The sequence below is a fragment of the Papio anubis genome, chromosome 1 (genome assembly GCF_008728515.1).
Source record: "Papio anubis isolate 15944 chromosome 1, Panubis1.0, whole genome shotgun sequence".
In the NCBI taxonomy this organism is placed as follows: Eukaryota; Metazoa; Chordata; class Mammalia; order Primates; family Cercopithecidae; genus Papio; species Papio anubis.
This window is the reverse complement of record NC_044976.1, coordinates 41,638,829-41,655,071: the sequence shown is the minus strand read 5'-3', so window position 1 is coordinate 41,655,071 and position 16,243 is coordinate 41,638,829. Positions and strand designations below refer to the sequence as shown.

The following is a 16,243-nucleotide window of genomic DNA, read 5'->3' as shown; positions in this document are numbered from 1 at the left end:
GCCTATGGTTATAACTGTTAAATTTGTGCTTAAATATAGATGAAAACTCTTCGAGAGGAAGAGGGAAAATGGGCATAGTTGACTTTTATGGCAGAGGGGTTATGAGTGGTTTCTAAAGAGTGCTGTCTTCTGTATAACGCTGTTAGTACAATGAATGTGGGAGTGCCAGGCCAGGAAGCACCATTACCTCTCTGATTCCTGGATGACATCCAGGCTCTTTGAGTCATGGGTGGGTTCTTTGACCATTATGCTGGTCTCCCAACGCTGATCTCCAGATTCAAAGAGGAAGAGTTTGCCTGTGTCAGTGCCAACAACAATCTTGTCATCAGCCACCCAGGTGTGGGCTAGATAGTTTTGGGGTTCTCCCCTCTGAAAATTGGTTTGCTTCAGGGTTCCCTCAGTGAAACGGAGAAGCTTAAACATCCCATTTCCAGTGACACACACCTGAGTGTTATCCTGTGGACTGAAGCTCACCTGTAAAATGTGAGAGAATTGGAGAAAAAAATTTATGAAACTAATCTTGATGGAATTATTTCCCATTTTACAAGTTAATATTTATTTCAGGCTGCTCAGAATATCTCCTAAACATCACAAAATCATGTAATTTTATGCTGCATTTGATAAGGGGACACATCTATAATCCATTATATTTATCCATTATATTTATAGGGATATGAGTCAAACTAGGAGTCAAACTAGGAAATCTACAAAGGCCAAAGAGCAGAATGAGCAGATTTTGACAAGAGCCACACCCAGTGCCGACAAAATGGAATAAAGCTCAGCTGGAAACACAGAAAAAGAGGGTCTGATAGGTTTACATAGCCCTGTCCAGGAGGAAAGAAATCACGTGTCAGGGGATGCTATGTGGTCTCCTACCAACTGAACATCCTTCAACCACAGCTCTTAGCCCAATATACACCTGCTCCTCTAGTTACAATGGGATCATGTCCTGATAAACCCATCATAAGCTGAAAATGGGCAAAGCCATGTGGCCACACAGCACCACACTGTAGAGTACCTTGGTTGTTACCTTCGTGATTGAGTGGCTGACTGGGGGCTGTGGCTGCAGCTGCTGCCCAGCATCATGAAAGTATATCACTTGGCCTCTTTCTCCAGAGTGCGTATCACTCTTGTACCATTGTAAAGATGAAAATTTTAAGTTTAACCATAGTAAGTTGGGGACTACCTGTACAGTAATAGGCAGTCAACCTGCTGTCCTGGCTAGACAGTGAGCAACTTGAAGGGCTGTGACTTTTTCATCTCTGTTTTCCCAGTCCTGGATTCATCATGGGCATCCAATAAATGGTTGCTGAATCTACTTAGTCAGAGCAGGAGGTGCTTCATCAGGCCTCACTGTGGCCTGGTTGAAATCCTCTTCTGGTTCTACCTGCCTTTGGTCTGATTCTGGAATAATCACTCAGCAGCTTTCTGATTACTATTATACTTTCACCTCGCAACTTCTCTACTACTAGGAAGGGAATACACTGGATAAATAATGTGAGCGTTCTGGTTGTAATATGCTGGTTTACACATCAACATCTTGTGGGTTGAATAAGTGAGTCTATGCCGGAGACACTGATTAGCTAGAATCCCTGAACATGAACAGAACTGAGTCATGGAACTTGTGGAATTGAGTGCTAGATCCCAGCCTAGGGTGAGTGAACCAATATCAAACCTCCTTGGGACCCCTTGCCTAAGCCATCAATCAGGTTCCTGAGGGGTCTTCTTCCTTTTGCCCTCAAGACACAATAGAAGGTTCTGCTCCTTACATAACTGCAACTTCAGCAACAGCTTCCTAAAGACCTACCACTTTACATCACATTTCGGAAATCTTCCTACTGCCCGGCAATGCTGCTGGAAAAACAGGCTAGGACCAGGGAGAGAAAGCAAGTTTTATTAATCCACTTCTGGGCCAAACCTGTGACCAGAAAGCAGTTCTGGGCCAAAGTAAAGAAGATAGGAGCTGGAGTTGGGGAACTCCTAGCTCTGCTACTCACTACCTCTGTGATCTTGGGTGAGTTACCTAACCTCTTGGAGCCTCAGCTCTCTCATCTGTAAAATGGGGATAATGATTGTGCATACCTTATATGGTTGTTGTAAGACTAAATATAAAAATGCATGGAGGAAATCAGAACTGTGGCACACAGCACTCAGTAAAAAGTAGTTCTATTTTTTGTAATTTTCACGATACTTGTCACACTACTAGGTACCTGGTAGACAGGGTTGTTCTGAGTGTCGATTCTAACAATGGCCATTACTTTCTGTTTTTCCCACAGCCAATAGACAAGATTTGACTCTGGAGGTGATGTCTGAGCCAACAGGTATTTGGAGTCTGGAGAAAAAGCCATGCTAATAAATTTCTGAACTTGGAAGTCAAAATTATTAAGAACTTTGCGCTTCCGGCAAGGGATGGATGACAATTCATAAATGGTGATGGCAGGTTTTTCTTGCACAGTCTCAGAGATAGCGAGATACCGCCGATTGGGACTGATGGACAAGGCCAACATGCCCTGACTCTTGTCTGAGCCTGCAAACAGAGGAAAAAGGAAATAATCAGGGTAGATCACACTTTTCACCAGGATTCAACAGGAACCAGGCACAGTAGTGGGCATTGGAGTGGACAGAAAGAATAAAGGCAGCCTTGGCATAGCTGTGTTTGGGCATTATGAAAATGACTAGGGGCCAGGCGTGGTGGCTCACGCCTGTAATCCTGGCACTTCAGGGGGCCGAGGCAGGCAGATGACTGGAGATGGGGAGTTCGAGACCAGCCTACCCAACATGGTGAAACCCCGTCTCTACTAAAAATAAAAAAATTAGCCGGGTGTGGTGGCAGGTACCTGTAATCCCAGCTACTCAGGAAGCTGAGGCAGGAGAATTGCTTGAACCTGGGAGGCGGAGACGGCAGTGAGCTGAGAGCGTGCCACTGCACTCCAGCCTGGGAGACAGAGGGAGACTCTGTCCCCAAAAGAAACTGACTAGGGCAGGCACCTCTGAGGATGAGGTGGGAGGAGAAGTCAGAGAAAGCTTCCTAAAGGAGGGCAGGGGGTGAGGTGAGATGGGGGCGGGGTGGCAGGTGGCAGTAAGAGCTTGAGCCAAGGGGTGGATGTGACAAAGGGTACGGCATAGTGCGAGAACTGCAAGCAGTGGGTTTGCTGGGGCACTGCATGTGAGATGGGGTGACCAAAGATGGGCCTAAAGGGGTGGAATCGGGTCAGACCATATAGGCCTTTATTCCCTGAGTGGCTGGCTCATCACTCCTCCTCTCCTCCAGAGGCTGGGACGCCAACTACTGGATTCCTCAGCCTCCCTTGCAGTTAGCTGATGTGTGTGACATTCTGGACATGAGGTGGAGGCAGAAGTCTTCTAGAGTGGCTTTATGATAAAGCTGGTGCTTCCTTAAAAACCAGACAGATGCATTCTATCACCTTTTTCCTGAAATCTAGAGGTGATATCTGGAGATAGAGCTCTCATCTCACAACCATGAGGTAATAAGAATGAAAATGAAGGCTGTGATCCTCTAGAAAACAGAGCCTCAGACAAAGATTAAAGTGTAAATACTTTATTTAGGAAATGCAATCAGGGTCACATTACGGTTTTTGAGGGCTCTAGGTACTTTTGATTTCATGGCCCCCTCCTTCATTAAAAAATGTTTAAAAATATATTTACAGGCCGGGCGTGGTGGCTTACGCCTGTAATCCCAGCACTCTGGGAGGCCGAGGTGGGCGTATCACCTGAAGTTGGGAGCTCGAAACCAGCCTAACCAACACAGAGAAACCCTGTCTCTACTAAAAAATACAAAATTAGCTGGGCATGGTGGCCCATGCCTGTAATCCCAGCTACTCAGGAGGCTGAGGCAGGAGAATCACTTGAACCTGGGAGGTGGAGGTTGTGGTGAGCCGAAATTGAGCTATTGCATTCCAGCTTGGGCACACACACAGCGACACATATATACACGGTGTGGTGGCTTGTACCTGTAATCCCAGCTACTTGGGAGGCTGAGGTGGGAGGATGGGTTGAGTCCAGGAGTTCAAGACCAGCCTGGGCAACATAGCCAGACCCCATCTACATAAAAAAAATTAGCTGGTCAAGGTGGTGCATGCCTGTATTCCCAGTTATTCAGGAGGTTAAGGTGGGGAGGATGGCCTGAACCCAGGAGTTTGAGACTGCTGTGAGCTATGATTGTGCCAGTGCACTCTAGCCTGGGCAACAGAGTGAGACCTGGTTTCTTTAAAAAAGGAAAAGAAAAGAAAAGAAAAGAAAAAAACTGTGGAGGATGGAGTTGAGACGGTTTGGAGTTCCAGAAGGAGATAACAGAACAAAAAAGATACCTGTCCTTAGATCCAGGAATCTCAAAGAATCCCTAAGAGGATAAAAAATGAAAATATAAACTATACTGTATGTCTGTATGTATCTATGTGTGTGTGTGTGTATATATATACACACATATGTATACATATATATGTATATATGTACATCATATATACATGTACATATATGTATATGGTGTGTGTATATATGGTACATATTTTATACATATATATGTATATAGTGTATGTGCATAGATATATATATACACACACACACACCATAGACAGACATTAAACATCCAGGAAAAAAGATCATCTACAGAAAGACGATGCTGATAGCTAATTTCTTAAGCACAGCAACAAAACAGAAGCCAAAAAAACACAATGGAATACGATTTATAATGTGTTGATAAAAATTGCATACCTGTTGAAACTATCTTTCAGAAGTGAGGATAAAATAAAGTCATTTTCAGACAAAAACTGGGAGAGTTTATTAACACATTATCAGTAAATGCAGAAGGAAAATGATCCCACCTGGAATATCTGATTTGTAAAGAGTGACGGTGGGCAAAGAGTTTGGTAAGTATGACAGCAAATATAAATTAATGTTGTCTGTATAAAACCATAATTTAATTAATATTGGGAAGTCATATGATCTTTTTTATTTCTGTTTTTGAGACAGGGTCTTGCTTGGTTGCCCAGGCTGGAGTACAGTGGCACGATCTCGGCTCCCTGCAACCTCCGCCTACCAGGTTCAAGCAATTCTCCTGCTTCAGCCTCTCAAGTAGCTGGGACTACAGGCACGTGCCACCACGCCCAGCTGATTTTTGTATTTTTAGTAGAGATGGGGTTTCACTATATTGGCCAGGATGGTCTCGATCTCTTGACCTCGTGATCTGCCCACCTCAGCCTCCCAAAGTGCTGGAATTACAGGCGTGAGCAACTGCGCCTGGCCAGATGTCCATATTTATCACCCGTATTCAACACTGTCTGGAGGTGCTTACCAGCACAGGTAGCACAAGAAAAAGGAAGAAAACCATTGTTATTTGTAGATAATATGATAGTCTATATAGAAATCCCTGCATAATCTATAGACAAATCATTAGAATTAATAATAATTTAGCAAATATGCTAGAAATAAACATTAATAAATAAAAGTCAACTGTATTTAATACAGTTTGTTCCAACAGAATATTATGTGGTTGATAAATTTGACTTTATTAAAACTAATAATTTTTGTCCATCAAAAGATACTGTAAGGTGGGAGAAAAATGCCCCAAACTGGAAGAAATTATTTGCAAGACATATATATATCTCTGACAAATTATTGGTATACAGAATAGATAAATTGTGCATGTAAATCAATAAAATTGCCAAAAATTTCCTGCACAACAAACTATAAAAAACAAGTAAAAGACTTGAACAAGGCATTTAACATACGACTAAATAGGAATAGCCCATAAACATGTAAACAGATACTCATCATCATTAATGATAGCGAAATGCAAACGAAAACCACAATTCCTTTTCTCAACTACTGGATTAGCAAAAAATTAGGAAGTTGGACAATACCAAGGGTTGGCAGGGTTGTTGAGGAATGAGAACTCTTATGCACTCCTGGTGGGAGTGTAAATTGGTACTATCATATTACTCAGTAAGTTTAGTCCTGGCCGTGTGTCCTAGAGAATCTGCACAAATAGATAAATGTATATGCATGCAAGAATGTTTATAGTAGTATAGTTTGTAATAGCAAATGATTGTTATTTCCCAAATGTCCCTCAACACTAGAGTGAATACATATATTTGAGACATTATATTCATATGATGGAACACTACATAGCAATACAATGAACTTGGTTATATGTATCAAGATGCATGAATCTCAAAAGCATGATGTTGAACTGACGCAGCAGGACACAGAATACAGGGAGAAGCCCTAGAACTGGTAATATTCTATTTCCTATGCTGGTGGCTGGGTTCACAGATCTACATTCTATTGTAATTCTTTAAATATTACATATACGTAGGGTACATTCTTTCGTGTGTATATGTCACAATAAAAGGTGTCAATGCAACAAAAAATGGGAAAATGGATTCGGTTGTTGAAATCATGAATATCATCAACAGGACCACTGTGAACAAAAATAAGGGCTGTAATGTTATACAAATGGTTATTTGCAACTTGGGATAAAGTTTACAGTGTCTTCATCATACATGGATTCAAAAGGTGATGTAATGAAGGTGGTGTGCTCAGGAAAACTGTGTCAGACAACTCAAAAAGGGGCTCTGGTAATGACAAAGGCAATGATATTGAAGATACCAAAAGAGGGATTCTTAACATGTTTTCCTGAAATTACAGTGAAAAAAGTACTTTTAAATTAACATTTTATATGTGATTTTAACTACGTATGCATGACTGATTAATCTAGTTTCATAATACAAGTTGCCATTTATTTCCTCTACCTTTATAATACTGCATATATATTCAAATTGGCCAAAATCTTTCTTTCCAATCATCATGCTGGGATTATGGGGTTATATGTGGCACATACCAGCTGGGATTATGGGGTTATATGTGGCACATACCATTCCTGTATATGTCAGGATGGAAAGGGTTTTTACCTGGAATGAATTTTTGCCATTTCTGATCCACATTGTACTTCACACAGTGATTTCCTGAAGGAAATATAATGATCTGTTCATCGAAGTAGAAGATATTGTTGGCCACGTGGGATCGAAGACCAAAAACATGCAGCGTCTGAGCTACCACGGCCGACATGATCTCCCGCCAAAGAGTTCTGCTGAACCACCAAGGCAGCGCTTCAGAGTGGAGAGCGTTGCCCCGCTCCGCCCCGACCCCGCCCCCGGCCCAGACACGCCCCGCCCAGCATCCAGGACACGCCCCCCCGCCCCTTGCCCCTCCCCTTTCCCCCTCCCCTTCCCCCTCCCCCGGGGTCCTCCTGCGCGCCACCCCATCCCCGCGGCTCCTTTTTCTGCCTTTCCTTTGTACCCTCACTGCTACCAGCTCCTTCTGGCGACCCCCAGGTACCCTCTCCCACCTTTCACTTCTCTCTGGGTCAGCAGACCACGCATGTATCCACAGGCACTACCTGTGCGGATCCTGAGTAACCCGGGCACTTTCAAACGCCGTAGCGGTTCCTATAGCAACGACAAACCGGAAGTATGGTTTGCCGCCGGAAGCGGAAGTCCCAATCAAAAGTTGAGCAGTAGCTGTGAGTTGCTAGCCCTGGTGCGGCTCGGTGGCACGTGGAGCCACGACCTGGGAGTAGGGGGCTGAAGGCAGGCAGCGGCGGCCAGGGCCGCCCTCTGCTAGCCGCTTGGGTCTCGGGATACCCCGCTTCTTCCTGTAGGTATAGGACGTCCGTGCGGCGAGATGGACACTCCTCCGCTCTCGGATTCGGAGTCGGAATCCGATGAATCTCTTGTCACAGATAGAGAGGTAAGTGTCAGCCGAGCTCGCGGGGCTGGGCGTGGGAGAGGGGGTCTTACACCCCTGGGAGTGACCGTGATTGTGTCCTGCAGTTGCAGGATGCGTTTTCCCGAGGGCTTCTGAAGCCAGGCCTCAATGTCGTGCTAGAGGGGCCGAAGAAGGCCGTGAACGACGTGGTGAGCGCGGGCACAGGGTCGGGGGTACTCAGACTTGGGATGCGCACCAGCCGCTGTTGGGCTTGGGAGACCGATTCTTGTCCCAGGAAAAGATGCACCCTGAGCCTTGCCAAGAGGGTCTATTACCTGTCTGTGTATTAGGGATTAGCGCTTTGTCCCTTCGCCTAACAGCCTGTGCTTGGGAAGAACAAACTCAGAATCCCCTTCTTATGAGCTCAGTGTCTGGATTTCCTAGAATGGCCTGAAGCAATGTTTGGCAGAATTCAAGCGGGATCTGGAATGGGTTGAAAGACTCGATGTGACACTGGGTCCGGTGCCAGAAATCGGTGGATCTGAGGCGCCAACACCTCAGAACAAGGACCAGAAAGCTGTTGATCCAGAAGACGACTTCCAGCGAGAGATGAGTTTGTATGTTTTCAAATGTTGGAGAAGTTGAGGATCCTTGTGCAGGAGAGTGGCAAAGAGGGGAAATTAGTAAGCCTGCACTCAGAATAAGCTTAGGAGTAGGGAGAGCGGCTTCTTTTGACTAAGAATAGCTAGGAGATTCTCGCTGTTTGAGAGGAGAGCTCCTTGGTCCACAGTCACGATTCAAAATCCAGTTTATGGACTAATTTGAAATATTCATGTTAAAACTTTTTGTGCATGCTTCAGTTAAAAAAAAAAACAAAACATTGCTTATGGGATGTTCTTGTGTGGAACTGCTTTAGTAATTACGTAAGAATCCATAATCGACGTTAGTTTGTGCTAATGGGTACCTTTAGAGTAGTCATTCTCTTAAACTATTTTTAGCAATACCCCTCACCTTTTTAAAAACTGGTATATGTCTGCATTTCTTTTAGATACTAAATCAGTGAGGTTTGCTGACAGTTTTTATTTGTTTGTTCTTGTTAATGGAGGTCAGATTTTGAGAGTCCTTCTGAGCTTGGATAACTCATGAGAGGCAATAAAAAGGAACGTAAGGCCTCTCTCCTTCACCTCATTATACATTTTGTCCCACAATTCTCAGCTACCGCCAAGCCCAGGCCGCAGTGCTTGCAGTCTTACCCCGCCTCCATCAGCTCAAAGTCCCTACCAAGCGACCCACTGATTATTTTGCAGAAATGGCCAAGTCTGATCTGCAGATGCAGAAGGTAAGAAATAGAAGTTTTCCTCTGGAAAGCCAAAACTTTGTACTTAAGCATATTCAGCTGGCTTAGAAAGATAGCTGTGAGCTCAATAATGGGGAGCCAGTTGTCAGAGGACAATTATTACCTCTTCCATAGATTGACTACTTCAGAGTCATGCCAGTTACCACCAATTAGATGCATATAAGAATGACATTTTTTCTAAAATCAGCAATTAAGGAGAGGAACAGTGCTGTGAGAAGTGTGGTCCTTGAGGTGAAGATGGCCCATTGCATTTCCTAGCTGGCTTGGTCATGGCATGGTGTGCAGAGAAGACAGCATTCTTGTGCCCTTGCCACTGGTAGTGCTAGAACTTGTAGATAATTACTTTTCTCTGGGCCTCAGTTTTCTCCTCTATAAAATGAGGGATTCTTAGATGGTTCAGATGCAGTACAATTTAGAGTTGGGTAGAACTTGGACCTCATTTAACTTTGGAGGAGGGGATTGCCAGCATGTAATCCAAGATATACTCAGCCCTCCATAGCCTTGGGTTCAGCATCTGTGGATTCAACCAACCTTGGATCAAAAATATTTGAGAAAAAAATTTGAAAATGTTGCAAAAAGAAAACTTGAATTTGCCATGTGCTGAGAACATTTAATCTGTGAGAATGACATGATGCGTAGCATTGAATTCAGTATTATAAGTAATCTAGAGACTATTTAAAGCAGTGGTCTAGCACCAGGGACCGGTTTCATGGATGACAATTTTTTCATGAACTGGGGGAGGGGATAGTTTTGGGATGAAACTGTTCCACCTCAGATCATCAGGCATTAGATTCTTATAAGGAGCACACAACCTAAATCCTTTGCATGCTTAGTTCACAGTAGAGTTTGGGCTCCTATGAGAATTTAATGCAGCCGCTGATCTGACAGGAGGTGGAGCTCAGGTGGTAACGCTTACTTGCCTGCCACTCACTTCCTGCTGTGTGGCCTGGTTCCTAACAGGCCACAGATTCATAGCAGGTTCGTGGCAGTCTGTGGCCCAGGAGTTGAGGTCCCCTGACTTTAAAGTATACTGGAGGCGAGTGTAGGTTATATGCAAACGCTACACCATTTTTATATGAGGGACTTGAGCATCTGTGGATTTTGATGTCTGTAGTGGGTCCTAGAACTAATCCTCTATGGATACTGAGGGATGAGTATATTTAAATTGTACCCTGGGGTCTCAAACTGGATTTTAGGGAGCTTTTGTCATGGTAGTATTTCACCTTCTCACTGTGAACTCTGTAAAAGTTCTCACAACTTCTCGTCCTTTAACTAAAATGTGTATGTTTGACTGAAAAGGCTAGGCACCTGATATCTGCGTGGATTTTTATTGTGTGTGTGGTATACTAGAAAAGGACACTGAGGCCGCATACTGGTTTCCAGCCTCAGTCTACTGACAGTAGAAATGGGGAGAAGTTTGTCTTCTTTCCTGGGCTTCAGACAGGCAGTTTGTAAAATGAAACAGACAGCACACTGGGAGTGGGAAGGTGGCTTTCAATCTCTGGCTTCACTCTGACACTTTTGGTAAAGTGCTCAGCCTGTGGGCCCCATTGTCCTCAGGGGTTGGAATTGATGATTTACAAGTTCCACAGTTTAAAGAACAGGGAATATCTGTTCCCTGCTCTAGTGCATCCTAAGTAGTGGTCATTCCAGATTCAAATAACATAAACTGACAGCGTTTTGTGTTGTAGATTCGACAGAAGCTGCAGACTAAACAGGCTGCCATGGAGAGGTCTGAAAAGGCTAAACAACTGCGAGCACTTAGGAAATACGGGAAGAAGGTGAGAAGGAAAGTGTGCAGGGAACAGGAAGAGGTGGAGTGTGTGTGTTAAATGAGATTGCCGTAGTCTGACGTGGTCCCCTGAACTGAATGGAGCTGTGTGTTGATCGTGTGTTTACCGTCTCTCAGTGTATGTGCTGGTATTCATGAGCACAGTCTTGCCTGGACATGAATGCTTCCCCAGGAGTAGTATGGTGACTGCAGGCGAGCCAGTCACCTCTCGGGTCTTCAGTTTTCATATCTATACACTGGGTCCAGATGAGTGGTTTCCAAACCTGACCTCACAGCAAAATCACCAGGGGAAGTTTTTCAAAACAGAATTCTAGACTTCAGAATCCCTGGGAATCTGTGTCTGTTTTCCCCCTTCCCCAGAAGCTTTCCAGGTGATTCTGAAATGCATCCTGGTTTGGGATTCACTGGCCTATGTGATAATCATGTCCCTGAAGAAATTATCCTAATGATTGTCGTCCAATCTGAAAGATTGCCTGTGTGTTTGAACTGTGAATGTCTTGCTAATGTAACACCAGATCAGGCATACCCTGAAACTTTTCTTGGTTTTCCTTTTTTATTTTATGGTCATCTAAGAAAGAAGATGACGAGTTTTAAAGTTAGGATTGTGGAAAAACATGAATGTGAGGAAGATTGGCGTGGATGTTAAGACTTTGTCAACATTTGGACAGAAGCAGTTGTGATCTGGGTTGCAGGACCCTTGTCCACATTTGGGGTCGTTTCACTGATACATTCTCAGCAGAGTAAGAATAGGCTGGGATCCTGTCCTCTACAAAAGGCCTGCTGCAGATTTATTATTTCTTTGATCTGGAGGTGGATGGTTGAGATTCTCTCAAAGACACCAATAAGTAATTTAACATAACCAAAATTACCAAAAGCAAAGACAAACTCACTTTGGCCTTTTAGTTCACTGTTCCTAATTTAAGGAAACACTGGGGAAGAGGTTGTCAACTGGGGTGAATTTGCTTCCCAGGAGTTTTCTATGACTGCCTGGTGATATTTTTAGTTGTCAAATTTGGGAGGGAGGGTACTACTGGCATCTAGTAGGTAGAGGGCAGGGGTGCTGCTAAATATCCTACAGTGCAGGACAGGCCCCTACGCCCCAGCAAAGAATTATTCTCTCCACACTGTAGCAGTATCAAGATTGAGAAACCCTCTGTTAGAGTATTATAAAATGTCTCCTTTTATCCTTCAAACTTTTTTCTTTTCTTTTCCTGGGGACATTGTTTTTTTTCTCTTCCTTTTGATTACTTTCATGCCTAGTAACAGTGAGTTAAATAATCTGTCCAAATGTGATGTGAAAATTGTTGTAGTCTTAAACATGATTTGCTTCAGTTTTGTAGGCAGGATTGTATAATAGGATGAGTGCTGGCTTTGGAGTCAAACAGCATGGGTCATCTCAGCTGTGCACTTTTTCACTATGCAACTTGGGCAAGTTAACTTCTCTGTGCTTCAATTTAGGGGATAACACAAATTTCAACTTCACTGCATTGTTATGAGACAGATATATCTTCATCTATGAAGAATATACCTAGATCTAAGAATATACTTAGAGTCCCTAACAGTTTTTGGCACATAGTAAATGTCAAAGGGTAGTGGCATTCATCATGGTATAGACACTGGAGTAATGGTATGGAATAGCTATAATAGTCCTTGTGTTCATATCACAGGTGCAAACGGAGGTTCTTCAGAAGAGGCAGCAGGAGAAAGCACATATGATGAATGCTATTAAGAAGTATCAGAAAGGTTGGTACATCTCTCTGCTAGGGGAACAAGGGTAGCAGGTACTTTAGAGTTGATTTGAACACTTAGTGCTTTGGAGCCTTCTTGGTTGATGTGGACCTATCGGATCTAGGTGTTGGGAATGGTGTTGGAGAGCAGGATGTGACTGTTAAAATCAGTGTAGCAAATAATAGCCTCATATGGTGGTTTAAACTTTTCTTCTTAGAATACAGTGGTGCCGATCACAATTACTTCTTCACTTACAGGCTTCTCCGATAAACTGGATTTCCTTGAGGGAGATCAGAAACCTCTGGCACAGCGCACGAAGGCAGGAGCCAAAGGCCAGCAGATGAAGAAGGGGTGAGAAGTGTTTTGGCATGGTTTCTTTGGATCCCGTGAGGTGTGATGGGGCCACAGGTCACAAGGATGGCAGACAGAGCACCTCACCTCCACCAGCACAGCCATAGAGTCCAGACAGTGCAGCTGCTGCCTGTGGCCGAGACCCCTAGCACTGTGTGATGGGCCCTTTTAGCCATGCCAGTCTTTGAAGAGTAAAAGAAGGCACTTTTTAAACTTGTGTTTTTTGGACAGAGTCTCAGTCTGTCACCCAGGCTATAGTGCAGTGGTACAGTCTTGGCTCACTGCAACCTCCACTACCTGGGTTCAAGCGATTCTTGTGCCTCAGCCTCCTGAGTAACTGGAACTACAGGTGCCCGCCACCACATCCAGCTAATTTTTGCATTTTTAGTAGAGGTGGGGTTTCGCCATGTTGGCCAGCCTGGTCTTGAACTCCTGGCCTCAAGTGATTCACCCACCTCAGCCTCCCAAAGTGCTGGGATTATAGGTGTGAACCACTGCACCCATCCCAAGAAGATACTTTTAAGTATGTGGCACCCTTTAAGTGAATGCCGAGTAAAAGTTGATTCCTCATCACACAGTGTGATGGTCGAGAGTTCAGACTTAGGGTTCAGATCCCGACTCTACCACTCAGTAGGAGGGCAGTTTTGAACAAGTTACCATACCTTTCTAAATGCTAATTGCCTCATCTGCTAAGTTGAGGAAATAGTGTCCGCCTCATAGTATGAAGATTAAAAGAGAGAATGTGGGCTCTCATTGTTCTTTCTAGTCCACTTTTTTGCGTACCTGGATACCAGGCCTAGGGGAAATGATAATTTCCATGTAAGATAGTAAGTGCTACGATAGAGGCATTTGGGGATTAGTACTGAGGCAGCTTTTATAAATACCTGACAGGGTCTGGGGATGGGTTTCTGGAGGAGGGTTCGACTTGAGCATTGCTTGAAGCATGAGTAGGAATTAACCACGAGAATAGAAGAGAAGCTGGGTTTAGGAAGAAGTGAAAGCCTGAAAGAGCAAAGCCATCGAGGTGTGAAATCTCAGGGGTTTGTGAGGAACAGTAAGCCCTTGGTGTCACTGGGAATACAGTGCAAAGCAAGGAGGGGTACGATGTGGCTGGGGGGACCTGGGCTGTGGGTTTGCCTTGTTGAGGAGCTTGGGCTTTGTCTAGAAGGCAGTAGAGAGACTAAGTTGTACGTTGTACTAATAATAATGAGCAGGTTATATTCATGTTTTTAAAAAGATTACAGTGGATTTTGTATAGGTGACAGACTTGAGGCAAGCTGAGAAAATGACAAGGAGACTATTGCTAAAGTCCAGATGAGCAATGATAATAACCTGAAAGTGGCAACTGAGGGAGAAGAGAAGATGGATTGAAGAAACATTGAAGAGGTGAAATGAGCAGGACTTAGTAATTGACTTGGGTATAAAGAGTGAGAGAAGAACCAAGGCTGACTCTCACATGTTTGACCTGTGTGTCTGGGTTGGTGGGAGCAGTGCCAGCCTCAAGTGAGGGCATATGTACAGCAAGTAGAGCCAGTCCAGGAGATGACATGAATTTGGAGATGCTGAATTCAAGATTCCTATTGGATGACCAGTTTTACATTTGAATGTTATTCCATTTGAATGTTATTCGAATGCCTATAATTACATTTGAATGTTTACATTTGAATGTATTCATTTCATTACATTTGAATGTTACAAATGTAACATTAGATTTGGATGTGAACTGCATGTATTTACCCTTGAGAGGAATAGACACAACTGAGGGTGATTTAACAAGATTTTGTTAAAATAGAAAGCTTTCTTTTTTTTTCTGAGACAGAATCTTGCTCCGCCACCCAGGCTGGAGTGCAGTGGCGTGATCTTGCTCACTGTAAGCTCCGCCTCCCGGGTTCATGCCATTCTCCTGCCTCAGCCTCCTGAGTAGCTGGGACTACAGTCATCCGCCACCACACCCGGCTAAGTTTTTGTATTTTTTTAGTAGAGACGGGATTTCACCGTGTTAGCCAGGATGGTCTTGATCTCCTGACCTCATGATCCACCTGCCTCAGCCTCCCAAAGTGCTGGGATTACAGGCGTGAGCCCCTGCACCCAGCCTAAAATAGAAAGGTTTCTAAAGACAGCAGGAAGCCACGTGATACATGTAGAGCCTTCCCTGCTTCTTGCTTTATTTTCCTGCCCTGGTGGTCAGAACTGTAAATAAACGAGCTAGATGAGTTTGTCTAGAGAGGCTGTAGCATAGGATTGTGGGGCCAAGGATGAGATTCTGGGTTACAGACGTGCCTAAGGTGCTTTGCTTATAGAAAGGAAACTGAGAGCATTGCTGGGCCATCAAATTCATGAGGGTTTACAGTGCTGTGGGTGATGTCTAGGACCATTCTTTTCCAGGCCCAGTGCTAAACGACGGTATAAAAACCAGAAGTTTGGTTTTGGTGGAAAGAAGAAAGGCTCAAAGTGGAACACTCGGGAGAGCTATGATGATGTATCTAGCTTCCGGGCCAAGACAGCTCATGGCAGAGGCCTCAAGAGGCCTGGCAAGAAAGGATCAAATGTAAGTGAGCCCAGGTGTCCGGGTGAGGAGCAGGCTCAGCCTCCCCTCCCACTCCCAACCCTGCCCTCTCCCTTCAGTTATGTTCGTCCTCACCTGGGGCAGAAGGCAAGCTGCTATGTGACCAGATGTGGTATATCTTTTTCTGTAGAAGAGACCTGGAAAACGAACAAGAGAGAAGATGAAGAACAGAATGCACTAAACAGCATCTTTGAATACAAAGAGCCAAGAAAAAGGGATGAAGACTCACAATTTCACAACACACTTTGATCCCTTCTGTTGGTGTCATGTTGTAAACATTTCTTTCAATAAACTAAAGAAAAATTATTAAAGGAACACATACCTTTGGTTAAATAGTCCAGACTAAAAGATTGAGAAGTTACTTTGCATTGCTATCTATTGATAATTTAGACATTGAGTTCAAATTGCCTTCATTTTGTGATAAATGATTTAACTGACACCTCCCTCATTTCTTATGCCTCATCTTTCTAAGTAGTTATATTACAATCAATCCCCGTAAAGCTCAATGCCCATATTTTACAGGCGTGAGCCACTGTGATTTTCTTTGTGGTACAGCTTTTGGTTTTTCCTCCAGTTAACTTTCACCTTACATTCTTCTGCTTGCCTAATTTTCCTTCTGTATTCTTAGTTCTTTCCAGATGCTTTATCATCTTACCCACTTTATAATTTTTCTCCTACAACCTAGTTACGCCACACAACTGTCCCTTTTTTCCTAGACCTTCTA

The 16,243-nt window shown here is 43.9% G+C and overlaps 2 protein-coding genes and 1 long non-coding RNA gene across 16 annotated transcripts in view; 2 read left to right on the top strand and 1 right to left on the bottom strand.

Moving 5' to 3' along the window:
* The window catches only part of LOC110743664, a 90,267-nt gene extending 83,204 nt beyond the window's left edge, over positions 1-7,063 (top strand). For 5 of the 9 annotated variants that reach the window (XR_004184588.1, XR_004184585.1, XR_002522997.2 and 2 more), the window contains 4 exons: positions 2,277-2,321; positions 3,272-3,485; positions 4,752-4,886; positions 6,096-6,936. This is a non-coding gene — a long non-coding RNA (uncharacterized LOC110743664). Of the gene's footprint in view, positions 1-669; positions 2,015-2,276; positions 2,322-3,271; positions 3,486-4,751; positions 4,887-4,989; positions 5,027-6,095; positions 6,937-6,976 lie in introns of those variants that run through there. The other 4 variants (XR_002523000.2, XR_004184584.1, XR_002522996.2 and 1 more) reach the window with 4 other exon arrangements.
* CFAP57 (cilia and flagella associated protein 57) overlaps positions 1-7,671 on the bottom strand; it is a 76,016-nt gene extending 68,345 nt beyond the window's left edge. For 5 of the 6 annotated variants that reach the window (XM_021940356.2, XM_009206536.4, XM_021940384.2 and 2 more), the window contains exons 1-4: positions 7,367-7,490; positions 6,930-7,108; positions 2,211-2,527; positions 188-474 (exon numbers count right to left, since the gene is read on the bottom strand). In XM_021940356.2, coding sequence (XP_021796048.1) covers positions 188-474; positions 2,211-2,527; positions 6,930-7,086 — 761 coding nt within the window. In that variant the 5' untranslated portion in view covers positions 7,087-7,108; positions 7,367-7,490. Of the gene's footprint in view, positions 1-187; positions 475-2,210; positions 2,528-6,929; positions 7,109-7,366 lie in introns of all 6 variants that reach the window. The other variant, XM_021940360.2, reaches the window with a different exon arrangement.
* On the top strand, positions 7,252-15,838 carry EBNA1BP2 (EBNA1 binding protein 2). The gene is made up of 10 exons (XM_003891709.4): positions 7,252-7,540; positions 7,679-7,767; positions 7,851-7,934; positions 8,170-8,342; positions 8,941-9,064; positions 10,774-10,863; positions 12,542-12,617; positions 12,860-12,953; positions 15,339-15,501; positions 15,650-15,838. The coding sequence occupies exons 1-10, from the start codon at positions 7,399-7,401 to the stop codon at positions 15,698-15,700; spliced, it is 1,086 nt and encodes a 361-aa protein (XP_003891758.3). The 5' UTR covers positions 7,252-7,398; the 3' UTR covers positions 15,701-15,838.
* Positions 15,839-16,243: the final 405 nt, after the last annotated feature.

Bases quoted from the DNA above. Each gene is read 5' to 3' on its own strand.
- EBNA1BP2 (XM_003891709.4), top strand. From the start codon at position 7,399: ATGTATCCACAGGCACTACCTGTGCGGATCCTGAGTAACCCGGGCACT. The intron at 7,935-8,169 runs GTGAGCGCGGGC...TGGATTTCCTAG, and splicing joins AGAAGGCCGTGAACGACGTG to AATGGCCTGAAGCAATGTTT. The intron at 9,065-10,773 runs GTAAGAAATAGA...TTTGTGTTGTAG, and splicing joins CTGATCTGCAGATGCAGAAG to ATTCGACAGAAGCTGCAGAC.